This window comes from Gallus gallus, chromosome 17, assembly GCF_016699485.2.
Source record: "Gallus gallus isolate bGalGal1 chromosome 17, bGalGal1.mat.broiler.GRCg7b, whole genome shotgun sequence".
Taxonomy (NCBI): domain Eukaryota; kingdom Metazoa; phylum Chordata; class Aves; order Galliformes; family Phasianidae; genus Gallus; species Gallus gallus.
The window spans coordinates 1,268,382-1,295,660 of NC_052548.1; the positions used below are offsets into that span (position 1 = coordinate 1,268,382).

Sequence of the window (27,279 nt, forward strand, 5' to 3'; positions counted from 1 at the left end):
GGGAAGCCATAGAAGAAGAGACGGAAGCCAGCCCAGAACCTCACAGGATGGCACTCACAGACCACATGCAGCCACTGTGGTTTACAAAGCTCCAGGCAGATTCAGGCTCCAAAACAAGTCTGAAAAGCCCTCGAGCATGGTGGCTTATTCTGCTCTACACTGAATACTGGCACTGACTGACTAGACCACAACCAGATTTTTGTAACTATGCTGTGAGCATCACTCCAATGTGATATCCCTTCAATAATCTTTCACCCTTTCCAGACTGTTCAGTTCACTCATTCACTTCCTCTTGTTTTTTCAACTGTATCTGTGAAAGGCAGAATTGTCACACTGTGCATTCAGGTGCCTTGTGTAACCAAAAGCTCAAGAGCTACTGCAAATAAAGACTCACTTTAATATAGGTTATTTGTAGAGACATGCTTGCCCATCAAGGTATCAGGATGAATACTAGAAGCCTGAAGAGATTAACCTTTGCGGAATTTATGATGCTAAGCCTTTTTCTCCTGCCTGGACTTCACTTCACATTTAGGCTATTTTCTTTTGGGTGAGCAAGCTTTCGCTATGAATATAGATTTTGCCCTACTAGCACAGCTTTCAGTTACTTCTGCCTAGAGTAGCACTACTGCTAATATTACAGTGTAACTTCAGTGTAAGAAAAAACACAGCTAAAAGAATTACTGCTGCAAGGCATCAAGAAAAACGTAACGCAGCGGCTCCCACAGAAAATGTTTGTGATAGTGATTTTCAGCTGCTTTCCAATTAGCTAGTCCTGAGGCATGTTTCACTAGAAATGCAAAGCCTTGGCACACTGTATAAGCCCCAATGTCTGATCAGCTTTTCTTGCTGCCTTTTGCAGCCCTGCAAGACAGTGATCTTGAGATCCCAGGGCTGCAGGCTACAAACCTGAACAGTTCTTGAGCTCAGTGACAGATTAAAAAATAAAATCCAAAACCAGAAAAACCCAAAGCTGTGACACTCATGGTAACTGCTTATCTTTTTCATACTTATCAATACGACCAAGGTTTTTTGTTGATGAAGGATTTCTAATAATTTCTCCACTTTTATTGTTTGTTTCTGGGTAGGAAGAATCACAGATAAACCAAAATGAAAGTACTGTGTCACAGCTGGTAACAGATCCAGGAAGCAGAACATTGTGTACAAGCCTAAAAGTGAAAGATTTCAACATCTGAAACCACAAACCCCCTTCCCAGCACTCCCTCCTTTCTTTGTGTTGATGTTTCAAGAGTACTGTGAGCTCTGAGGACTGACAGTTCAAGAGGGAAGGTATTTCCAAAGGGTGATTCAAACCATGTCATGCTTATGATTTTTAGGCAGTGCCAGTTCTGCAGCTCCAGCTGGCTTCACAAACAAAGTGAATACGACAGGCAAATTAAGATCCAGATCAGTAAAAATGAATGCAACAAACCCCTCAATGCCTCTGCCCTGCAACTTCATCCAGCTGAGGTTCGGACTGAACGCCGTGCTGCTCTGCTCCATTGTTTGCTGGTGTTATGGAAGAAGTGAAGACATGCTGCTCTCCTCCTCAGAACATCTCTGAAGGAGTATATTTCCCCAGAGGGGAATCCGTTACAGAGCCTGGACTTACGTGATCATTTATGGTTGAATAACCTTTAAAAGTAGCACTCCACTATTCTCTGATAACAAACAGGAGCCTCTTTGAGCTGTGAGACTTTTGTGTAGACAGCGCTTCAAATAGCTTCTCTAATGATTTTTCTTGCTTTTCCAGAGGCATGTGTGCTCCCGCTAAGCAGATGACAGTTATTTTCTTAGTGTCCCCTGTGTGCCTCCCTCACGAAGCACACTACAGCTCCCAGCCAGCTGGATGGACACAGTCCCTGTCCAAGTCCAGCACAGAGACAAACCAAAACACCAACTGGGACAAAAGAAGAAAGCGAGCACACATCTTTACAGAACAAATATTTGTTGGCTACCTGTCTGCCTAGCCTGTCACAAGGATTAAAAAAAAAGAAAGGATAACAGAGAAACAAATGCCTAGACCCACCTGGCTGGGGAGGAGAGGGCTCTGGCGCAGGAGATGTCCCAAAGAGCCGTGAAATGATGCTGCGCTTCGGCGGTGGGGCTGCTGCTGGAGGGGCTGGGGAAGCAGCAGCTGGCAGAGGCGCGTGTGGTGGCTGGGCCTCAGGTGCAGGCACTGGTGAGAAAGATGAGGGGGGTTCAGGAGAGACGGTGGAGCTTGTGGAAGGTGGCTGTGGGGGCTGTGGGGTGCCAGGACTGGAGCTGCCCGTCGATGTGGAGCTCGGAGGTACTATGGGTGACTGGGAGCCGGAGGAAGGGCTTTGCCCATTTGTTGTCAGTGGCGATGCGTGCCCTCGACTTCGGGCTTCCATCATTTCAAGGAACCTGCAGGGAAGAGAAAATGCAAATATAATCAGTAGAGAAAACATGCCCAGAGTACGGTGCTGCGCTGCTTTGACTACATGCTGAGCTGGGAAGGTATGGGCCTGTGACCACCTGGGCTGTGCTCAGTATGGTTCACTCATGTGAGCTAGACTCACACCATCTACACTGAGGTGTGGAAAACCCCAACCTGCCTTGTGCTGCAGGATGAAATCAGCATTTGCAGCACTGCTGGGAACTCCCTGGACAGACAGATTGTAACAGCGTGCCAGGGCTTGAAACTCAACTTCATGTCACTTCTTGGATGTATGTCTCTAAGGCAATAAGTGCTTCAGGGCTGGCACATCTCCATATTCTGCAGAAGAGATCAAAGCATTCAGGAAAATTTGAACACTATAAAAACCTCTTATTTCAGCCAAGAATGGATTTGTGAGGAGAATCCTTGAACGTCAAAAGAAAAGAACTATCCACAGGCTCACAGAGGGCTGACTGCAATTACCCTCACAACGAGCAGACATAAGTGCAGTCTGTCCCCCTGTACACACCCACACCGTGCATGGGAGCCAAGGGAGCCAAGCAGCAGAAACTCAGAAACATGCTGCAGTCCTGGCTGGATTCCTGACTCAGAGAGCACTAAAGCCTGCACTGTCCGAAAGGGCGAAATGCTCTGTCCTTCTGAACAACAGCACCAAGCCAGATCCTGCTGCAGCCCTTTTGGTTAGCAGTCATTTCACAAGCTTTTTTGAAATGAAAAGGCTTTTGCTAGGAAGTGGTCTCAAAATAAGATCTGCTACATGTAGCAAATGTGAGAGATACAAAAAGGATAACCAAAGTATATTGTGTATAAAGTCTAGCAAAGGTCATGGTCTCACCCCCTTTCATTAAGCCCCATGAACTCATGTGCATAACAGCTCTGGGTTCAACTGCATCTGCTGTGCTCCAGGCAATGCATTTGTTGCAATCGAGACCACCCTTCAACACTGAGCACCACCTTGACCTGCATGGAGTTCAGACAACACCTTCATGGGAATGATTTCAAAGCAGAAAGCAAAAATTAAGGGCTAAATGACTCTCCAACCTCCTTGAGATATTATTTCCTACTGAGCAGCAACCCAATACACTTTTACAAAACAAATCAACATGCTTGGTGACCACAGACACCCGCAGCCCTGGCAAACAACACCCCCGGGATGTTACTAGTTAGCCTGGAAAAATGGGAGTCCTTCCTAAGTAAAGAATGGGCTAAAAGGGAGACTAACTGTAGCACGAAAAGCAATCTTAGATAGAAGCCCCTAGTAGAATTACTCAAGGATTAGCCTTAAGATTATTTGAGTACTTAAGGACCATGAAGCTGCAAGTCAGGAGACAGCATCAACACACAGGATAGGGACAAAATACAGAAAGAACAGCATGATTACAAACAACAAAAACATGAAGACATTCAGCAGTGCAAAGGAAACAGTCATCTGCTTGAGGGCTAGGGAACAAATCTTGCCCCAAGTTCACCACATCTGAGCTTGTCTCGCTCATGCCAGTAGACCAGGCTCGAGGGCTGTAAATGCAGTGCTGCCTGTGAGGAGCAGAGAACCAGGCTGACACTGCTATCCCCTGATGCTCCCACCAGGACCTAGAGCAAGGCTTGCATGTCTATTCCACCCAGGCTGACCACAACTATACACACTCCCAGCAGAGCTGCAATCCCAGCACCCTCCCTACCACAGGACTCATAGCTGAGGTGAGCTGTGTGACAGGACGCTCTACTGAAAAAGATGCATAGATTTCTCATACAATAAAGAGAAAACATGAAAGATCTTAACTCTTGCACACACAAATACAGAGCTGTGTGGAGAGGGCATCAGGCTGGCTTGTAAGGTGTGTGATGCACCACATGCTCTATCACACTGCAAGGCTCTACCAGCGTATTTTCAATGCAACTCCTTCACTGTGCTGCTGGACTGAGCAATTGCACGTCACTCCTTTCCTGACAAACGGGTCACAACACACATAACTCAGCATCCTGCAGGGCAGGCTATGCACTGCATCCATGGTGAAGTAAAGATAAGCCAAAAGTGCCTGCAATGCAGCCCTGTTCAATAAAGTGAATGCTCAGAATTTACCAAACAGCTAAGGCCTGAAAAGCCCTCCAAGACACTCGTCTCTGTACAGGTCATGCAGCTCTGCAGATCTACTCCAAAAGCACCCAGGGCTGAATTCTGCCAGCCCACTCTTCCGGGCTTTGCACCAGCAAGCTGAAGGCAGGGATGCTGGGCAGCTCCACTTCATAGGACTGATTCCTCCTCCTGAGTCCTGCTCAGGGTTAAAGACTCCTGCTTCCTAACTGTGAAGGAAAATTTATCCCAGCTGATCTGCATGCATCCCTATTCCTGTTTATAGCAACAGTGCTTCTGGCTGGAAGGCCTGCGAGCTTGGTCACTGCTTCATCCAGCATTCCAATGCCAGCTCTGCTTGCTCTGGCTGAGTTTTCTGGCTGAGGGCAGCTCTGTGGGCACTCAACTCACCAGTGGTACACGAACAGAGAACTGAACAACTCCTGAGCTGTCAATCAGGAGGGCAGCTGGGTGACCTACGTAGGAAAAGACTACTGTGTACCCAAGACTAAGGGACCAGATCCTATATGAATTACATACAAAGAACATCCAGAATCAGTTGAGGATAAAGCCTAAATCTCAAAGAATACTCAAAGCTGGTACCAAAGAAGTGCAGGACACTTCATAATATCAGAATATTTGAAGACTTACTGCCCATTTTGGAAACAACCTGCTTTGTTCTGGGCAAGTAGCCAGCTCCAGAAGGAGGGAGGGCTGTGACTACCACCTGTTTCTCCTGAAGAAGTACACGGATTTTAAGAGCTGGAGGGTAAAAATGCTACATGATTGAAGTGTAAAGAGTGTCATTCCTCCTGCCAGCTCAGCTAGTCTGGAGAGCAGCACGCACGCTGGCTCCCTTCTGCACCTGCTCCTATGCCTTGCTCATCTACATTAAATGAAGGGCATAAGAATAAGACACATCAAGTTATTTTTAGTAGAAAGGTACAAGTGGTTATCTGAGGACAGCATGACACAGGCTCTTACTTCAGCACAGCACCAAGGAGAGCTCTTGCACGTGCGCTTCATGTGACCTTCCTCATCTCCAACTATGCACGTGGACCAAGCTCTGTGCTGTGTGCCACGATGCTGGAGAAATAGGAATGTTCTGCTACTGGTTTTACATGGGCTGGCTGCATAGGCTGTGCTGAGCTTTCATATTCATATCTTCTTCCTTGGAAGAGGTGGGTGGAAAAACAGCATATGTGAAAACGCTGCCAGCAAGCTCTCAGTAATTTCCAGGGTGGAGGTGTCTAAGCATCCTCCACACTTGAAAAATACTACATAATGCATGAATGCTTTCTCTGGCTTTACACACACTCTTCTGAAGCACTAGTGAGGCTGTTTTAGAAACACACCAGGTCAAACCTGCCATGTGTCTGTTTTTTCTCGTATTCCATACATTCCGGCCACTGTGATTCTTGTTCAATTTTTTTTTATTTTATTTTTGGCAGGCCTTTGTAAAAGGACTCACTCAAAATCTTACTGCCAAACAAGCAGTTTCACATCCACATTATGTTTAGTAGACAGCTGATGCATAAGATGAACTCATGCTGTGACCTGGGTACATTTGTTCTTGTTTTAGGGACAGCAAACACGCCATGCAAGCCAAGATGGGTTTCTGTCCACATGCACGCAGGCAACTTGTTTGCATTTTAATCCTTCAATTTCAGGCTGAAAAACAAATTCATATCCTCAAAACTCCTGGATAACTCACTGTGTGCTGGGCCTGCTCACAAGAGACTTTTATGCAATTTTAAAGATGAACATGCTCTGTGGGAATAAAAACTTATCAGGGCCTGAGGTGGCTACTGCTCTTTGCACAGAACAAACCTAAGAAGAATACAAGAATTTTAGGACTGTGAAGCTAGTGAATCATCAATGTTGTGTTCATTTGCTATCGAAGATGGCAGCAGCCTGAAGCTTTTGGCTCCTGGTTCTAATGCACTGTGATCAATTTTTCAAATGTATTTCATGCAGCAAGAAATACTTCAGGTTATTTTATTAATTGTGAAAAGAGGATTAACAGACCTTGTGACATCAATTTCATTGGGGTTACTGCACAAAGGGCTAGATTTCCATGTTTGTTTTGGCCTCCTGAACCTGATACCCCCTTGAGCCCATGCTCCTCGACGTGAAATCAATTCACTGTCAACAGAAGCTGGGCTGGAGCTGGCTGCCAGGCCTCAGAGGGACCGTCTCTACCCAGCTGTTCCTCAGGTTTTCCATCTGACACAAAACCAATGCAGCAGGACAACAGCCCCCCACACCAGTCTGTATATATCCCATGTCTTCCACTTCTCCAGCAAGACCAATGACGAGAGAATCAGTTACTGATTTATCACCTTTCCTACCTGGGCAGCAGCACCTGGCTATCCAGGATGACCTGGCAATGCAGATGCCAGCACTGAGAAAGTGTCTAGGAGTTCTAACATATGGCAAACCTGGGATAGAATCTGCTGCTGCTGAAGTTGTAGCCAGCATCATACAGTATCTCAGATAATCTGAAGACCATCTGCTTTGAATAAATTTTTGCAAAGCTTGACTAACACTTTGCTTAAGAGCTCTTCAACACACAGAGTTCACGATGTGACAATTTGTTTCTAATGAACAATTTATGTGAAAAGCTGGACTTCACATGCTTACAAATCAAGCAATGACATAGTGGTCTAGAGATGACAAAATCCTGGCTTCCTTAAAAGTGACTGTCAAAGAAACCTAGAGTTCTTGTAAAAAAAAAAGACTTAAGAATTGAGTAATTTATATTAACATCAAGGTGGGGGGGAGGTAATTTAAAGAGAACTGACTCCTTGAAATTAAATTCCACCTTTTGATAACAATAGGCAGAAAAATGCACCAATCAATATGAGTGTATCCAAACCACACATTAGATTTGCTTCTTATAAGGAGCACCTCGATCCTGGAAAAAGAGATGCAGGAAGAGCTTCCATAATTCCCTAAAAACACTGCTCCATGAGTACCACTCAGTGAGGGAAAACACATGCAGTAATTCAACAAACACAACACATAAAAAGTTTTCCTTATGACATGAGGTAAGATGGACACAAACATGGGAAAATTGAGCAAATTACAAATTCAGAACAGTCAGAACAGCGATTACTTAATAAGAATTCTGCAACTGAAGGAGGGCTTAGACATGATTTAGCAGCACTGAAAATGCAAAACCTGAGATAGGACAGGGAAAGTATCAGAGCAAGAGGTGCAACAGGCAGAGACCAAGCACAAGGAAAGAGCTGGAAGCCTCCAAACACATCTTACACAGGCAAAGCCTGGCCAGCAGCTGCCAAGGGACTGCTTACATAAGCCAGATGAGGCAGAGTTGTGTGCCACCTCGTGTTTTCTTTGGGATGCACAATTTAGAGCAATGACGTTTTGTCCTCAGGTACCCAGCCACAGCAGGATGAAGAGTTCTTGTGCTCCTTCTGTTCTCACTGATCCAAATTTAGCATCAGTCATTCTGCCAGCAGCCAGCAGACACACACACGGGTGAATGAAATAACTGAGCTGTCCCAGCATGGCCATCCTGCCTTGTTCCACTGCCTGACTGATGGCACTGTTGGAGCTGGAGAACACAAGGACAGCAGGAACCACCTCAGAGCAGGTGATGCAGCACCCAGCCCTGCAGACACCTCCCCATGCTGAACAATCGTGGTGACCAACATCAAAGCTCCAAGTAAACCAAGCAACCAACACTAGGGTTTCCCATCTGTGAAGGGACAACAACTTACACTGTATCAACCCACGTGCTTTAAACAAGGTGAGCGTCAAAGTACAATACACCAGGTGTTCATTTTGACAAGGACCACAGTAGCACATTAAAAACAATATTCTCAAGACAAGAGGATGGGCAGCTGTCAAGCAAGGATGCAAGGACCTTTCCAAGCCCTATTAAGGAGCATGAAATCCTGCTTCAACTGCAAGTTCTGATCCCTGCCTGGTACTTCTGGTGCACCTCTGAAGCACTCTTCATCTCTAGCTGGGGTGCAGACAAAAACTCAGAAGCTCTAGAATAATGCTGTATTTTAGTCAGTGTGGTCAAAGTACTCAGTCATGACAGAGCCTGGTGTTTTTCTTCTGGGATCAGCGACTTAAGACAGGAAGCATCCACAGATACTTTAAAGACACTTCTCTTAAAAAAAAAAAAAAAAATTACTTTCTGAAAACAAAGAACATTGGCCCGAGTATGCAGACCAACTTGCTGTAGCTCAAGTGAAAGCAGGATTTGGTCAGTTGCATAAAAAGGTCAGTTCATCTACCAAACCAGGATCCTAGGAAATTTTTTTCTTTTAATAGAATCATAGAATCACTCAGGTTGGAAAAGACATTAAAGATCATCAAGTCCAATCACAACCTAACCATACTTCCCTAACTAACAACCCACTGCTAAATCATTTCCCTGAGCACCACATCCTAACGATTTTTAAAGCACATTCAGGGATGGTGACTCAACCACCTCCCTGGGGAGCCCACTCCAGTGCCTAACAACCCTTTCTGTAAAGAAGTGTTTCCTAATATCCAACCTAAACTTACCCTGGCACAACTTAAGGCCATTTCCCCTCGTCCTGTCACCTGTCACCAGTGAGAAGAAAACAACCCCACTCCCACTGCAATCACCTTTCAGATATTGGAAGAGAGCAATAACGTCTCCCCTCAGCTTCTTTTTTTCCCCAGACTAAACAGCCCCAGTTCCTTCAGTCTCTCCTCATAGGGCATATTCTCCAAGCCCTTCACAAGCCTTGTTGCCCTTCTTTGGACCTGCTCCAGCACCTCACTGTCCTTTCTGTACTGAGGTGCCCAAAACTGAACACAGTATTCGAGGAGAGGCCTCACCAATGCCGAGTACGGGGGCAGGATGACTTTCCTAGTCCTGCTTGCCACACCATTCCTGATACAAGCCAGGATGCCATTGGCCTTCTTGGCCACCTGGGCACACTGCTGGCTCATATTCAGCCTCACAGCTATCGTTGCCAAGATATTTCCTATGCCATGTTTAGCCAATTATGCAGCCCAACAATGCAGTTAGTCACCTGCAGTGCAAGCTCTCCCCAGCAGCTAAGCTGCAGTCCCTTGCTACAGGAGATCTCTGCAGCACAGAAGGGCAGTTTTCTGCCCAGCCAGGCTATGTGTGTCTTTGTAGTACTTCAGGTGCACAAACATCACGTTCCTGTGCTCATTAGCTGGTTTGGGAAACAACAGAGAACTGACACAGGGTAAATGATTATCTGGCTTTGGAGTTTCTGCAGATGATCCTGGGGATTCTACGTGTGGGAACTGAATGTTGTTTCTGCATCAGAACAAGATAAGAATTTTGTTAATTTCATGGCCTCTGCTACCATCTCGGTCCTTTATTACGGCTAATAGTTCTTTTCAGGGGTCTTTCTACTTTATTGGGGTTCTCTGATAGTTTTCATTGCTTATCCTCTAGATAAACCTTCCTCAACAACGCATACTCAGTATATAAGTAAAGTAATACATACATACATATATATGTAGCATATATATGTATATATATATATACACACACACATACATATATATATATCTCCATCCATAGAGATTAGGTAGATGGAGCAAGTTCTAAGCACAAAGACTGAAGCTCCTGTCTGTCCAGCCATCTGAAAAACTTCTGGGCCTTCAGTTAAAGGCAAGTTAGATGTAATAGATATCTTTACAAATGAAAAACCCCTTGATGTTGGAAAACTATTAGCTTTTGGTGCTGGATAGACAGGACCTGAGTAACAGAGAATTAAAGGAGAAGTTGAATAATTAACAGCATACATATATAAGCTAGTAACAACTTATGTATAGCCAGCATGAAAATATATATGTCACACATATTGCAAGAATATCCTGCACAAATTGAAAGGACAATTTGTGACATGCCTTAGGGAGTGCCTGAAGAAGGTACTGAGGAAGATCTGGCACCCCCCCTCAGTACTCTTTGTCTAACAAAGACTCTGAAGAAAATCACCATAACAATACGAATGAGAAGAGTACTGAGACATCTTGGAGATAACACACGAATTAACAAGTAATTAACAAATATAAACCTTTTGATAAGATTGTGAACCTGGAGTACCCAGCCAGTGGGGAAACACGGGAGGCAAGGGGGGGAAACAAGGTACAAAAGCTGTCATATCGTGTCCATAAGCGCACTCTCCTGCTTGTGGGACGCCCGCCATTTGCAATCGCGAATAAAATCTGCTTTTATCAGAGATACCGTCCTGACAAAATTATTTGGATATTTCCAACATACGGAAGTGGTATTTTCCACAACACAGTGCATGAAAGGTATTTTGAGGTTGCAAAAGGCAAGCACATACCTTTGATTTATTGTGCATTCTGCCTGCACCAATGTGGCCTGCTTGGCCTTAGGATTCTGGATGCTGACACATTGTAAATTATGTTCTTTAGTAACTACAGTACTTCTGCAGGAGTAGGTGCTACAGGAAGAGCACTCTCTTGCAGTGGAAGCACCCAATATTATGAGAAATGTTGTATGATGATGTTACACTGGATGGAAGGATCCAGTAAAACATCCACTGCTGGAATTAGAAGGTCCTGCTATCCTACTAGATCAGCCCCATCCCATCCCCTGCTGCTTCCTTTGAGCTCTGGTTTTGAGCAGATGCTTCTCAGAGTAAGTCCGACTCACTCACGTGGAGAAGAAAAAAAAAAAAAAAAGAATCCAGAAGTGGATATTGGTAGAAAATAGTTTTCATGAGATGGTCCAGCAAATGCTAAAGCATAAGGTGTAAGGTACAGGAGAACAATGACTAAGCAGTAAGATCCTCTGGTGTGAGTTTGGAATAGCTCTGCCAAGTCTCAATTCTTTTAAGTATCCTCCTATCACTGATGGAGAATGAAAAAAGACTGGAAATCAACCTGACAATACAGCCCTTGCAGCCCAGCCCTTTGGGAAGGGACATCAAGAGAAATGCTGAAGGCACAAGGCAATGAGCCAATCACTAAAGAATGGAGTGAGGTGACTGCTCTGGAAACAGTAATGCTTTGTGTTTATATGGGCAATTTCAGTGCTCTCATGAAGGAAAACACACTGACCAGGTTACAGAATTTGAAACTTGGTCTAAAAGTGCTTTCAAATGGCTGTGCATGAATATTTCATAATCATTGATTCCAACTTCCAGCTGAGTTGCCTGTAAAGAATCTTCTCCCAAACCATTCTGGGGTTGACTCGCCTTGCAGGTCAGTGAAATAAAGACCTTGCAGTAGGACTTCATGGAATCCATTCGCTAACATCATACAAATCCGAAGAGGCTCCAGTTCACTGTGATACAGATGCACTGGCTTTGCAGGGCTAACTCTGGCAAATGCTCATTTCAAGCAGCAAACAAACAGATGAGGCACTGAACAAACATAAGGCAGCAGGAAAACAGTCTCTGCTTCAAACCAGAAGTACTCTGAGGAGACTAAAAGTATTCAGAGGGAACAAAAGACAACCACGTTGTAGCTATCAGTTGCTGCCTTTCACAAGACACACCATACTCAAGAATGCCACAGCTAGAAGAAAAGGAATCAACTTGCATGCTGAACACTACAGAGATGGAAAATATCCCCTTTCAGCATCAGAGGCTACAACATACTTATCTATAACCCCATTATCATGTACTACTTCCAGGTGTACTGCTCAGCTCCACCTCCACTGCCCTCCCATAGGTCACATGCTTGTAGCTTGTAGGCAACAGACCCTTTGACAGGGATCCCAAACTGCTTGCTTCATGCTTTATTCTGGGAGACATCACTTAAAGCGACATTTTACGACTTCCAAAGAAACCCTAAATGTCACTCACTGACTACCTCAGCCTGGCCACAAGCCATAGCTAGGGCTATACAACATTTGTATGATACCCAGACTGCAACAAAACAGTTAGAAAAGATTGCTCAGTGACATACAGTTCGTAGTTTTGATCTTCTGTCTCTTGCTGCACTGACAGTTCCTCCAAAGTCGCATCAATATCCAGCTGATTCGTCTCCAGCTGCCGTAGCAATGTCTCCCTCTAAAGAAAGGAAAAACAAGCCGGGTCTGAGCAGGAAGGGTCACTGTAACAGATCTCTGTGCACTCTCAGGGTGCACCAAGATCTGGTGTCACCACTCTACCCACAGCAATTAATTAAACAGGAGCTTTGGTCCATCTCATGGTGTTCAGTTTAAATACATCTGCAGGGCGGCAGGGAAGCAGAAGTGGTAGCAAAAAAGCACACTGATCCAAACAGTCTGGTTGTATGAAAGTAATCTGTTCTGAGAGCCATACAGGACCAGATCATCAACCAATAATGTGTGATTTCCAGAAATAGGACCACTGGTTGCATTTGGAGAGCAGTATCAACTTCTGTGGAAAGCAGTTGTGCAACCCATTCATTCTGACCTTTTTGTTTTTTCTTTGCAATAAAAAGCCCTCCTGTGAGTAGGACTCAACTGGTGCAAAACCTCACAATAACTTTTCTTCGACTGCTGGGACAGATGAGGGATCACAGCCTGCCAGCAAAGAGGAATTTTAGAAGTCACTGCCCCGCTGCCTTCGGTTGCTGCCTCACAGGTGAGAGACAGACACTGCAGTCCATGTGAAACTGAAATAAAGTACACTTCACTGACATAAAATGGGTTGGGTTATTTTAATTCGGTCCTTCCTTCCACATTCCCAAGATCACAAGCAGAAGCCTCAGCTGAAGGGAAGTGACATCTTAAAGGACTCTAAAGCAGCTGCAAAAGGCCCTGGCACAACCCTCCCGATTGCCTGAAAGGCACTGTGAACAGATCAATAACCACACGCGTTATGCTGAGCCAGTGCCTGCACTCCCAGCTGGAGGGCTGGCCTGCAGCAGCTGCCCAGAGAGCTGCAAGGCAGCAGCACCAGCAGCTGCACCACTCTGGGGATCCCTCCAACAGCAACAGCTCCAGCATCTCCCGGCCAGGTGATTCATATGGACCGATAACTGCAAAACATGTTAACCTGCTGAAAGACGTGGCCTTGCTCAACATTTCTACAATCATTTAATTCACTGCTTAGCAGTTATTGACATTCTTAATTTTTATGCTTTGTTATTGTGTTAATCCATTTTTCCTGTACTAGATACTTTTTAATCTTCATATCCATAGGCACTATGCAGATGGAAATGTGAACTCAATTAAAATGTATACAAAGAATTATGAAGCCATTAGTTAACTTGAATTCCCTTCATTGTGTTATATAAGGAAACTTCAGCAAAACATGCTACACATTTAAACTTGCTGCACTAAACAGAAGCACTGATCTGTACTAAGTGACTTTAAATGCTTGTTCTATGGTGCCTGCATCCAACATTTCAGAAGTAACAATTTCATCCTTTTTTATTATTCATAGACTGCAAGCACAAAAAAAAAAAAATCACACAGAAAGGAAAGATTCCTGCTTCTTGGTCCTCTTTTTTTTCCTAAATGAGTGAAGGAAATGCTGATCAAATTATCTGAATAGACAGAGGCAAAGGGGACACTGCTCTCCAATGCTTACCTTAGGCACTTTGATAATAGCTTTTATTAAACAAGAGGTTTGCCTTTCCTTGTACTTCAGCAATAAGATGTGCATGTGAGGTCTTATTTATTTCTATTTTTCTAGATTGCAGTAAACTCAGAACTTGGATTTAATCAAGAGAAACTCACTACTAATAGTGGACTTCTAACTACATAAAAATAAATTCTATTTTACCGTGCTGGCATTAAAATATTAAAGCAGCAGCTTATTTTTAGCAATGACCCAAAAGAAGGGAATAAAGCATGTGCTGCAGACCGGGGCTTTGGCTGAATGCCACTTTCAAGTGCTTTCTGGGAGAAGGCAATTTCAGCTGCCTGCAGAATTCTGCAGTGCTCCAAAAGCCCGGCTGACCTGATCCCATTAGCACACCATGCAGGCCACTGGCTGTACCCAGGGCTAAACCACGTCCTCAGATATGAGGCTCCTTCCCCTGCAAAGGAACTGATAAATAATTGAAGAGGCCAGGCTACCAGGGGGAGCTTGCTCTGTACCAGGGGTATGGATTTCACCCGCCACTTCCTTTATGAAAGATGCATGGGGAAGCTGAACACAGAGATGCGCAACCTGAAAGCAGGGCGCTGAACACCGGCTCCACGAAGGACACAGTGGAGTCACACGTGCAGCCCAGCAGCTCCTCTGCCCTCAGGGAGCTGCGGGAGAGCAAGCAGGCAGCACAGAAACCTCAAAAGGCAACTGAGGCCAATGAAATCCTGCGTGCATTAGTGCATGGCAGGACCCCTCTTTAACCCTCCTTTGCACCCAAGTACCAGGAGCAGTACTGCTTTCCAGTCCTCTAGCTGCCAAGTCTCTCTGAACTAAAACCAAACCAAACCACAGGATCTGACAGTCCAGTAAGTGAGCTCAACCCACACACAGCACCTGCACCTTGTGTTCTGGATGATCCCCAGTGCAACCCCACACCCACTGCACAGGAGAGCAATGGGGAACTGGTCACCCCATCCCCTCACCTTATCCTGGGCAGCTGTCCCTGACATCTCTGAACTGCTGAAAGGCCATACCAGGTTTATTTCTTCTATTTCCCTGAAGTCTGAGATCTGTTCAAGAAGTTCCCTGGCTTTGGGGCCAACTACCTTGTTCAAGTGTCCTTTCAGTCTCAGACTTATAGATCACGCTTATTGATACACAGCACATTTAAATGAAACATGCCCTAAGACTCTCACCCTAAAGCTCTTCCCATGCAAGCCCTTCCTGCTTACATCCGTATTTAGGAAAACCACTGCATGTAGTGACCATTAAGAGCATCATACTAGCAGCTTTCAGACAAATCTGTCTGGAAGCCCATGCTGATGTCTCAGTTTCTCATCAACATCTATTTGAGAAGAGGGGATATCTACAAAAACAAACAAACAAACAAAACAACCTGGAAACAAATTATTCTGCCTGATTTCCAAAAGACACCATTTTATCACAGGAACCAAAGCCATAGAAGCAAACATCTCACCAACATCATGCTGGAAGGCTTCAGTCTTCTCAACTGAGCTGCAAGTTGTAAAAATAGCTTCCTCCTCAAAAAGACGACTTGTTTTACTAGGTTTTCATATATTCAGTTTTCTTATCCTGATTCTTTCTAATGCATCTGCTGTGCTGACTTGGGCTGTGGTAACATTCACTAACACATCCAAGCTTACCCTGAATTAGCATTTCAGTTTGGATTACGTGTGTAAAAAAGCACACAGATATTTCACTTACTAGCAAAAGAAAATCAAGACCAACTGTCTGAATTTTTTCATTAAAAAAAAAAAAAAAAAGCACCGATGCAACATCATTTGCACCCCTAGAGGCATCAAGGACCCCTGTATGATGGATGACGTCTTAAGGTCCTCTTCTGAAGGACCACAGCTGAGGATTTCACCCTGCCATGCCCATTCAGCCCTTACCTTTTCTCTCAGTCAAGCCAAGATGGTTCATTATGACAGAAATCAGAGACTTGGGTCTGCTGCTATAGGATCCAAGCAGATCAGATACCATTCAGATTAGGACAAGGATTTCCAGTAATTTGTTGTCTCTGAACTATTCAGTCCATACTATTTTCTCATCTGAGTTTTAACTGATTGACAAAACAGAATTTAAATAGAATGTTTAAAATACGTGCAATATTTCTGACTTGGTTATTATAACACTGCTTGCTGTTTTCTTGCCAGCAAGAAATTCATCACCTTGGAGCCTTTCTACACAGGTAAGCACTTTCAAACATGGCAAACATGAATCCTTTTACAAGCAAAGAATCATATAATGGTTTAGATTGAAAGGGGCCCCAAAGATCACCTAGCTCCAACCCCCTTCCATGGGCTGACTGCCCCACACCAGGTCAAGCTGCCCAGAGCCCCATGCAGTCACAGCCTTGGGCACCTCCAGCAATGGGGCCCTCACAACTTCTTTGGGTAACCTGTTTCAGTCCCTCACCACTAGCTGAGTAAAGAATTTCTTCCTAACATCTAACCTAAATTTCCCCTCTTTTCATTAAAAGCCATTCCCCCTAGTCCTGTCACCATCTGCACATGTTAAAAATTGGTTCCCCTTCTGCTTATAAGCTCCCTTCAACTTCTGGAAGGTCTCCCTGCAGCCTTCTCTTCTCCAGGCTGAACACCCCCAGCTCCTCGGTCTGTCTTTGCAGGAGAGGTGCTGCAGCCTCTGAGTGTCCTCGTGGCCTCCTCTGGACCCGCTCCAACAGCCCCACGTCTTTCCTGTGCTGGGGGCCCCAGGCCTGGACGCAGTACTGCAGATGGGGCCTCACGAGGGCAGAGCAGAGGGGGACAATCCCCTCCCTGCCCGCTGCCAGCCCTCTGTGGGTGCAGCCCAGGGCGCTGGTGGCCTGCAGCTCTTTGTGCACCAGGACCCCCAAGTCCTTCTCCAGAGTCAAGTTCAAGTCACAGGCACCAATATACTAATATAATTCTGTTAACTACACTCTTATGAAAACAAAAATCTATTCAGGATCCTTCACCAACCATAACAAAAAATTTCACATATAAAGTCAAATGCCCACGAACTCTGCCCCGCACACGTCATGGAAGCAGCGTCTCTTACCTGCAGCTGCAAGAAGGGGATGTTGAAGAACTTATGCAGGTACTTGAGGCCAAAGCTGTTCTTCATGGAAGACTCAGCATAGCGAAAATATGAGGAGCCAGGAGGCCTGTCTCAACCAGAAAGGCAAAGAGAAAAAAAAAACATACAAAGGACATGCAAACACACAGGAGAGACACTTGCTGAATTACATTCCATGAACAATCCTCCAAAAGTAATGTCTCCTATTTATTTCCATGGAAACTACAACAGATACAAAGAGCATGATAATAATATTTGATAGAGCAAATGCTCAGCTACAAAATGATATGTTTCAAAAATTACCACCATTAGCTGACTTGCATGGATGAGCTGATTGAGACACTCTTCATTTTGTGGTGCAAAAGCTGACCATGGCCAAATGGCAACAGCAACATGAAACACAAGCCATGTTCCACTGCTGAAATGCACCTCCCCCCCCCCCCGCCACCTCACTGCGCCGACACCACTGTCTGGTCTCCATAAACATTCAGCAAGCACCAATGAACGTCAACAGGTACAATTTTTTCTGCACGGAGGAATTCAACTCCACACTTTTAATCAGACTCTCTGTCCCTCCTGAAGGGCAGCAGAGAAAGCTGGAATGCAGCTGCTGGGGGGCTGTGGTGTCATGGTAGACTGAGAGATACTGCGTCAGGACATTGGGTCATTGGTTTACTAAACTGGGAGGGGGTTCATAGAAAGATAAGCTATTCATTTCTCAGTTAAGGTTCTATTTCGAAAACAAGAAGCACACCTACATTCAGTCACCTACTCAAGCATCAGCACTATGCATTAAACTCGGCTGAGTCACATATAGAGATATATTTGTGAAGAAATGACTACTGTACAGAATCAAGTCTCGATATCGATACCATTGCTGTATGCATAACAGTCATAAAGACTGAGAAAATGAAAATTTGCCTTAAAAACATAAACCCACACTGAAAGGTACTTTCTATTGAGTGCTGATCAATAAGTAATATCTTATGTAACAGAGCGCCTCAGAGACCTCTAAGATGAAAAATCTTGCCTGGATGGCAAAGGAGGAGTATGATTTGGCTGTACCCAGAAAACATTCTGTGGAGATGCTGAAGGCTGGAGGATAAATGTGATGCAGATTTCAAACACAGCGGCAACAGTTCTCTATGGATGATGACAGCGAACAGTGAAAGCCTGCTCCTCTGTCTGAAGAGCAGGATGCCACCCCCAGTTACCTGTTCAGATTGTCAATGAAGTCCCGCACGTCACCAGGCAGAATGACCCGGTGCTCCCCCATGTCTCGGTAGTTCCCAAGCACGCACACTGGAACATGGGTCGGCACTTTAGGAAGCTCCCTCAGAATATAGTTAAATGTCCTTCACCAAAGAAGAGACAGACACAGGCAAATGAGAGCGAGCCATCATTCTGTAAGCAGTTGCATGCACAAACCACAGAGAAAAGACACAAAGTAAGAATTCTGTCCAAAATCCCTTCAATGCTGTGGCCTCCCTCTTCCCCCTCACCCCTAATACATTAACTGTAAATACATGTGTGTTGTTCTTTATTCAAAAATGACAAGTTCAATAATGCACTTCCAGTGGAGACCTCGCACCTCTTGCTGCAATCTTTCCCTCAGTCCTACAAAATTCTATGAGGTAAGCAAAAGAGTTCCCCCACTCACGCAAGCTCACCGAACCATAACAAACCTGCATAACACAAGCTTAAGTATAAAGCAGGAACTCATACCATCTCCTCTTTCAATTCTTGTTCCCACATGACTCTTCCCCTCCTCCTCATATATGCAAAATGAACAGCTAGTTATTTCTGTGTATTAATGCAGCCTAGGGCATCTAAATAATCCTTACTGACATCTGTCTTCCTGGAAATTCCTCTCTAGCTTTCCCTTTCCCCTTGTGGTCTGTACAGCAAGGCATAACATGTCCACCATACACTTTGCACCTGTGACAGTGCTCATTACCAAGCCTCAGATAGCAGTATATAGAAACTGCAGTTCACAAGTCCACAGGGAGACTGCTTGTTTGAAACAAACCCAGGAGAGGAGGATATTAAAAGACATGCCAGAAGATAAAGCTATTATTTCAAGGGATACAAGCTAGCTTTGACTCATTAGGCTGCTTATCAGCACCAGAGGCCATGTGGGAATCAAGAGGTCCAGAAGTCACTTGCTTTCACCAAACAAGTGAGAATCATGTGATGTAGTGCATGCTGCTGAAGATGTCTTACCACTGTTTAGTGATGTCAAACATCATCACTACACCATTGCAATTTTTATACACATCCAGAAACTCTGCATCCAGGGCCATTTCTGACTCTGCCTGAGGAAAAAGAAAGAAACGCAAAAAGAGCAGTAAATAATTCAACTTCAGGCTCATACAGAATACAACTGATACAGTGCTAAATAGGCAAACTGCCAAAAGTGACAGCCACTGTAAAAAGTACCTATGGAGTTCACATTATCATCATTTAGAAAAGGTGCCTTGATGGGTCACAGCTTGCAGTGCCCACAGGACCAGGACGTGTATCGGGACGTGTATCACCTGGCAGCCTTTGAAAAGAAACCATGACTGGCAGGAAGTCCTAAAATGCACTTCTTCCTCTCTCCCTGTGCCCCGAAATCCTGCATTAGCAAGATAAGTCTGTATAATCTACAAAACAGAGTGCAGAGAACTTGCCTCCCACATTCCATTTCTTTGCCAACCCAAATATTGTCTGTATTTCTAATGTTTCTGATGTGTACAGCTAGGATGTAGTTTCTACTGATTTTCTTCCACGCAGAGTTCAAAGTATGCATTAGCAGTCAGTTTGGTTTTCGCTATTTGGACTCTGCATAAAATACAGTGGTGGTCACAACTGAACCTGCAAGGCTCCTGCTGCAATTTGGTACCAACAGAACAACTCTGACTCATCTGCCAAGAGTGAAAAATATACACAACTGTGAAGGAAGAAGCAGCTGCCACAACTTTTCTCATAGAGGCCTTTTCCCATAAGAGAACAACATTTTTGGAGAAAATCCGTCAGATTTGATCACATGGATTGTGGACGACTGCCATCCTCAGTGCCAGAAAACTCTTCACTGCTGTGACTCATCCCTATAACTGAGTGCTCAGCAATCTGTGTATCAGTAACACCAGATTTTGCATCAATTTCTAGTGGTTTTCAAGAGGTTACTGAACAAGTACCAGAACTCTGCCCATGCACTGCACCCTAAAATGCAACGACATATGAACAGGAGGGATAAAGCTCTTTAAGATCTGCAGTAGAGATCACGCAATCAAGCGCCTTTAAACTGACCTTTCCTGAGGATAAAATAGTGCAGCTTTTGATAGAGATACCACAGAAATGCACTGGCAGCCCAAATGCAGTTTGGGGAATGTAAGATTACACTCTCCCACACGGCACTTCATTCTACAGCAATAGATCCAAAGGACACACATTTGTGCAGGAGCCTGGAGGAAGCCACTATTTACATTTACACACTAGCGACACTTATATTGCCCCTGCCTCCTCTACATTTCAAAGGGTGTTAAAAGGTAATTGCTAGACCAGTTTTAAGGAGCAGCAAGGTGGCATTCAGCGATTTCTTCATTTTTCTCAGGAAGCCCATTACAAAAGGGCTTCCTGACACTCACTGTGTGCAAACAGGTACAAAGCTACAGAGTAAACAGCTGGGGTGGGGTCATTCCCAAAAGAAAAACAGCAAACAGCAGGAAAGCTGTGGCAGGGGCACAAACAGGGATAAAAGGCACAGGCAAAAGAGTGAAGAGCATTAGGGATCACACTGTCCCTTATTCACCCTCTGGGTCAGCCTTACAGTAGAAACAAATCCAGAACTTACTCTCCATGGACCAAAGGTGGACAAGAGGCCTCCTGCTGAGAGGCAGATATGGACATTCATGGTGACTCACCTCCTGAGGGTCGTTTTCCAGTTTCAAACCATCTCCTCGTTTTTTGCATTTTCCTTAAAAAGAATTGTAAAAAACAAATGCATTACACTGGGTAGAGAACTCCAAGATGGATCTGTGAATCCTTGGTCAGGACCACAGCATTTGGAACATGGCCTTAAAGCAGATCCGAATTCTACTATAAGCCTTGGGAAAAGGGTGGGGTGGGACAGGCATGCCTTGCAAAAGAAAAACCACCACTCTTTTCAAGACTAGCAGCTAGTCTAACTCAAAGATAAATACAAAGGAAGCCTGCAGCAGCTTAAACCATGCTCTTCACAACATAAAATCCCAGTGACTCAGTAATATCTGTTTTGGTGTATCCTCCAACCACAAAGGAAGCTGTCCTGTAATACTACTTGCACGAGCATTGAAGAAGCAAAAGACCATAAGGCTATTAAAAATGAGCTGCACAATCACCATGCGTGGCCTTCTGAGATGCTGCGACACTGCTGTACTATCGCACCGACCTGAGGCAAGCAGTCTGGGAAATAAATGGGATTTCAGATCCCATTAGGTGCTTAGGACTGCCTTGTGACGCACACAAGAATAAGCTAGAATCATAGAATGGCTTGGGTTAGAAGGGACCTCAGGGATCATCAAGTTCCAACCCCTTGCGACAAGCAGGGCCACCAACCTCCGATCTGGTACTAGACCAAGCTGCCCAGGACCCCATCCAACCTGGTCTTGAACACCTCCAGGGATGGAGCACCCACAGCCTCTCAGGGCAGACTGTTCCAGCACATCACCACCCTATCTGCAAAGAACTCCCTCTTAACATCTAATCTAAACCTTCCCTCCTTGAGCTTAAAACCATTGCCACTTGTCCTGTCACTATCTATCCTTGTATAGAGTTGATTCCCCTCCTGTTTATAATCCCCTTTTAAATACTGGAAAGCTGCAATGAGGTCTCCTTGCAGTCTTCTCTTCTCCAAGGCTAAAAAAGCCCAGCTCCCTCAGCCTGTCTTCATAAGGGAGGTGCTCCAGCCCTCTGATCATTCATATGGCCCTCTAGACCCACTCCAACAGCTCTACATGTTTCTTGTATTGGGGGCGGGGGGACAGATATGGGGATAGATAAAGTTCCCATCAACCTCATAGGAAAGTGCAAAAGGCAACAGACTACATAACTGAAGACATAGACAATTGGTAATAAAGACTTCTGCCACCTCATGGCCGTAATTCCATCTAGATAAATCTTCACGTTTCTCTCCAGCTCACCTGCTTCTGCTAAGGTACATGCTAAAATGCAGCCATTATACTTAAAGGTGAGATCCTCTATGACGTGTCCCTTTTCTTACAGCCTCAGTAAGCTCTGATTAAGCTCACAGATTGACATTTTGAAGTACCACTGGCATTTCATAGCATCATAGAGTTGGAAGGGACCTTAAAAACGACCCAGCTCCTACTACCTACCACGGGCAGAGATACCAACCACCAGATAGGTTGCCAAAAGCCACACCCAGTTTGGCCTTGAACAGCTCCAGGGATGGAGAGAAGATGCATAGTTTCTCTGGGCAATCTGTCCCGTGCTTCACCACCATCACTGTGAACAATTTCTTCCTTATACCTACTCTAAATCTACCCTTAGTTTAAAGCCATCACTCCTTGTCTTATCACTACTTGTCCCTGTAAGAAGTTCCTCTGCAGCTTTCCTCTAGGATCCTTTTAGGAACTGGATGGATGTTTAAGGTCTTCCCAGGACCTCTGCTGCCTGAGGCTGAACAACTCCAGCTATCCCAGCCTTGTCTCCATAGCAAAGATGCTCCAGTCCTCTGAGTATCCTCACAGCATCCTCTGGACTCACTCCAACAGCTCCACATCTTTCCTGGGCTGGGTGCCCAGAGCTGAAGCAGCACTGCAGGTTGAGTCTCACAACAGCAGAGCAGAGGGGGACAATCACTTCCCTTACCCTGCTGGCTGCGCTGCCGATACAGTACCAATACAGACCCCTGAGGACCACCACTCATTCTTGGTCCCTACCTGGACATCAAGCTGTTGGCCACATCTCTTTAAGCACAAGCATCCAGCCAATCCCTTACCCACTGAACAGTCAGTCCATCCTCTATATGCCTGTCTCTTTAGAGATGAGGATGCTGTCCAAGGCAGTGCCAAATGCTCTACTCATGTCAAGGTAGATGACATCAGTTGGTCTCCCCTTATCCACCAATGCTGTAATCCCATTCTGTAGGGCCACCAAATTTGTCAGGGTGGATCTGCCCCTATTGAAGCCACGCTTGATATCATCAACCATTTCTCTTTTCCATGTGTCTTAACATAGTTTCCAGGAGGATCTGCCCCATGATCTTACCCAGTACAGAGGTAAGACAGACTAGCCTGTACTTCCCCAGATCTTCCTTTTTTTTTTTTTTTTTTTTTTTTTTTTTTTTTTTAACCTTTTTTAATATGGAGGTTGCGTTTCCCATTTTATGGTCTCTGGGAACTTCATCTGACTGCCACAAATATGACCCTTCTCAAATATGACAGACAATGCCTTTGCCATTTCATCTACCAGTTTCCTTGGAACTCTGCATGCATCTTGGCAGGTCCCATTGACTTGTGCACCTTCAGATCCCTTAGCTGGTCTTGAACCTTATCTTTTCCTACAGCATGCAGTTCTTTGTTCTCCTAGCCCCTGTCTCTGCCTTCTGTGACTAGGGCAGCATGACTACAGCACTTCTGGTGAAGACTGAGACAAAAAAAGTTGTTGAGTTTTCTTCACCCCTGGGTAAAGAAATTTTCCATTTCCTTCCAGAGAGGGTCCACATTTTCCCTAGTCCTCCTTTATCACTAACACATCTATAGAAGCTTTTAGCTTCCCAAATCTGATCCCTGTCTGCTTGGACAATCTTTCCATACTCCTCACAGGCTACCTGTCCTTGCTTTCTCTCTCTGGAGGTTTCCTTCTGTGCTGGAGTTTGGCCAGGAGCTCCACGTTCATCCATGCAGACCTGATGCTTTTTGCCCAACTTCCTCTTTGATGAGATGCATCACCATGAGCATAAGGGAGGTTATCCTTGAATGCTAATCAAATTCCTTGGGGCCCCGTTCCCTCCAGGACTTTATCCCATGGTACTCTACCAAGCAGATCCCTTAAGAGACCAAGGGCTGCTCTCCTGAAGTCCAGGGTACCGAGCTTTCTGTGCATCCTCCTCATTCCTGACTGCATTCCTTGTCACTTAGCAGCACCAGAAAACAAGTCAGGGTTTAACTTAAAGCTTCCTGTAAAGTCAGTTACACTGTAATCACATTTCCAAACCTTAGAGCCCAGGACCAGTATGTACCAGTAACTAGCATCAGCAAAGTGGTCATCAGCTATCATCACTTTCCAGTGTAGACACTCATCACCACCTGTTGCCAGGAACCCTAGTATACAAGAGCACGTTTTTTCACCTAGTGCTGACGAAATGTAGTGTGGATATACCATGAACACATCTGTCCTTGCCCCCAGGTACTGTTTAAACTCTAGCTATGTACAGTAGTTTCCAGAGCTTTATCAAATGAACAGCACTGTGCAGCAAACAATCCTGCAAGGCCTACAGTTATGCACTGCAGATATCAAATATCTTCCAGATGTTATGGAGAGCAATCAAGAACTGTACTTCTAAATCAACTTTGTTCCAGTCTAAACAGTGGTGAGTTAACTAAGTAAAAATGGCATCACAGAGACTTGGAATTCCTTCTCATAATTTCTAGAAATTCACCCTGTCATTGACAATGCAAGATGTTTGGCAGCTCAGATGCACCCACAAAGCCACCCCTGTTGACTCTTCTAAGAGTCTGCAACATGGGACAGAAACAGCTGACGAACATCAAGTGATTACTTGTGAAATTTGTGGTTCTGCACATGACACTGGGGAAAACAAAGCGTTTCATTCTTCTGACATGCAGGTAAAGGTTAGTTACGAAATACAAAGTTATTTCTGAAAGATTTATTTCTGAGGTGCTTCCCTACTTAAATGAAGAAAAATTGCATTAGAGAAATCACCCATCTAACACTCTATTATAGGAAATGTGCACAGATATCACATACATCCCCTGTGAATTCAGCCGTAGGCTGCTGAAAGCTATGTTGGCTGGTAGCACTAATTAAGAAGTTTGCTACGCTTCTCTTGCACAACTCTGCAGGCTACATTTGGTAAATTTCTGTCAACTATACCACCTGTTAGCTGCCAAGCAATTAGTGTCAGCTATGGAAACAAGAGTTTGGGGCATCCTCTGAACGGAAAGAGCTGTGGGAAAAACATTCAGCAGGCCTTGAGAATCAGCTCTGCAAGTGCTCTAGGCTGCAGAAGTAGCCTCAACACCTTGACAGCACATCTGGCAGATGCTTCTGTACACCAGAGCAAAATGCAGGTATTTCTAAAATATTCACTGCACTGGTGTCATTTATTTTGTCATTTGAAAAGAGTAGAAATATTAATCCCGGTCTTTCTCTGTTCTTGCAATTCATCTCCCTCAATGTGCTCTGATTTTACTCAGTGCAACTGAAGTTGTGGGATGGCTAGGATGCGCACACCTTTCCCCACTTGAATTAATTTCAAGTCAGTGGAAATAACATGGCTCTTCCGAATGTCAAAATGACACCATTTCTTTAATTACTGCTAAATTCTGCTGGCCCGAATTTCTAATGGTAAAACAGAAACCCAGGTAGCTACAAACACTCATCCAAAACTCTTCATAGATCACAAACATCTCTTGTCCTGAACAAGCTGTCTTTCTATCCTGGACATATCTACAACTGCTGCATGAGACAGGATAGGACTTGCACACCTCTCCCTACTAATGGCTTTAGGTGCATACTAAGAGGAATTAGTAACACTCTGATGTGATGCTCCTGATGGCTACAAAGGAGGTCGTCTACAGAGGAGTAGCAGCTGAAAAGTGCATGTGTGTGTACATTTGTGTGCAATGTCTATTTCTGGAACAAAAGCTGCAAGATGAGCCAGATAAAGACATATGTAGTGAAAAGGTACAGATCAGGCTGTAAAGGCAAGTGTGCAAAGATAACTGTGTGATTACAAGTCCTGTGTTTAAGGTTGTAGAGACACGTGATCTAGGAGCCTCAATTAGAAAACAAAGGTGAAACACAGAACAATATAACCTCCTAGCGGCACCTCAAGGACTATAGGACAGTTCCTCTGGACACCCAAAGACAGCATTCATGGCCAGCACCTGACAGGCTCTGCAAACTATCACGTGTTGCAGGATAGCAAGGATTCGGTAAAGCTTGCCAGCAAATGCTGTCCACAGTCCGAGAGAAACACTTCTGCACCTCATACCAAACTACACATTTCCAAACCATTTGTCTCCCCCAGGTCACCTAACTTTTGGCGTTAGAAGGTAACAGAAGTATTCATTCTGATCTTTCCCCATTCTTACAACAAATCTCTGAGAGGGAGAAGAGTGACAGGAAAAGAAATCAATCTCCAGCACAGCAAAAAGGGCTTATGCTATTCCAGGGGCCACAGAAAAACAACATATGACTTGATCCCTTCAGTTTGTGTATGAAAAAGGTGCAGGAACCTAACTAGGAAAAGATAGGAGATCATCTGAATTTCAAGCAGCTTCTTTGCATTCAGGATCTGTTACAGCTCCACGACCTGCAGCAGTTACACAACGAGCAGCAAAGCCAGAAAGATGAGTCAGGACTGTGACTTCTGCTGATAGCTATCTCTTCTATGTTCTTTTAGTTCAAGGGCAGCAAAGGAGGCTGTACTTAGTACATTATTAGATAAAATTCAATACAATCCATAGCTGGGGGCAAGCTTTACTTGCTAAGAGTTTAACAAACGGCATCATTACACAAAGGAGCTCTCTGAGCAGGCCCAGGGAAAACCCAGCAGGCTGCAGATCAGCCCACTCCAGTGAGTCTACACCTAAAAAAAAAATATTCCAAAGAGTCAAGAAATAGGTAAGAGGAGCAGCACAGTGTAACAGTTGCCATTCCCTTCAGCTCTGTGCACTAACCTGACCCACAGTCTCCAAGCTTTCCCAACAGCCCTTTCCCCCTTACTTCTAAATTAACATCTTTATGCTAAACAAATGGCACCAATTCACCACTCATCAGTCAGGCAGGGCCAACAATGCTGCTTCCTGTCTTCCTAACAGTCTGGAGAGCAAAATCCAAGCACGCTGCTGAGCCAACAGGGACAGGGAGGCACAATGCTAAGCGCTAGGCAAAACACGACTTGGCCAAACCACATTTAACTCAGTGCAAAAATGTACGTGAAG

At 44.7% G+C, this 27,279-nt stretch overlaps 1 protein-coding gene across 2 annotated transcripts in view; it reads right to left on the reverse strand.

Annotated features, from left to right (window-relative positions):
* Nucleotides 1–27,279, reverse strand: part of RABL6 (RAB, member RAS oncogene family-like 6) — a 54,663-nt gene that overhangs the window by 12,976 nt on the left and 14,408 nt on the right. For both annotated transcript variants that reach the window (XM_025141425.3, XM_046901941.1), the window contains exons 4-9: nucleotides 21,010–21,062; nucleotides 19,328–19,419; nucleotides 18,319–18,459; nucleotides 17,087–17,192; nucleotides 12,423–12,526; nucleotides 2,027–2,385 (exon numbers count right to left, since the gene is read on the reverse strand). In XM_025141425.3, coding sequence (XP_024997193.1) covers nucleotides 2,027–2,385; nucleotides 12,423–12,526; nucleotides 17,087–17,192; nucleotides 18,319–18,459; nucleotides 19,328–19,419; nucleotides 21,010–21,062 — 855 coding nt within the window. The remainder of the gene's footprint in view (nucleotides 1–2,026; nucleotides 2,386–12,422; nucleotides 12,527–17,086; nucleotides 17,193–18,318; nucleotides 18,460–19,327; nucleotides 19,420–21,009; nucleotides 21,063–27,279) is intronic.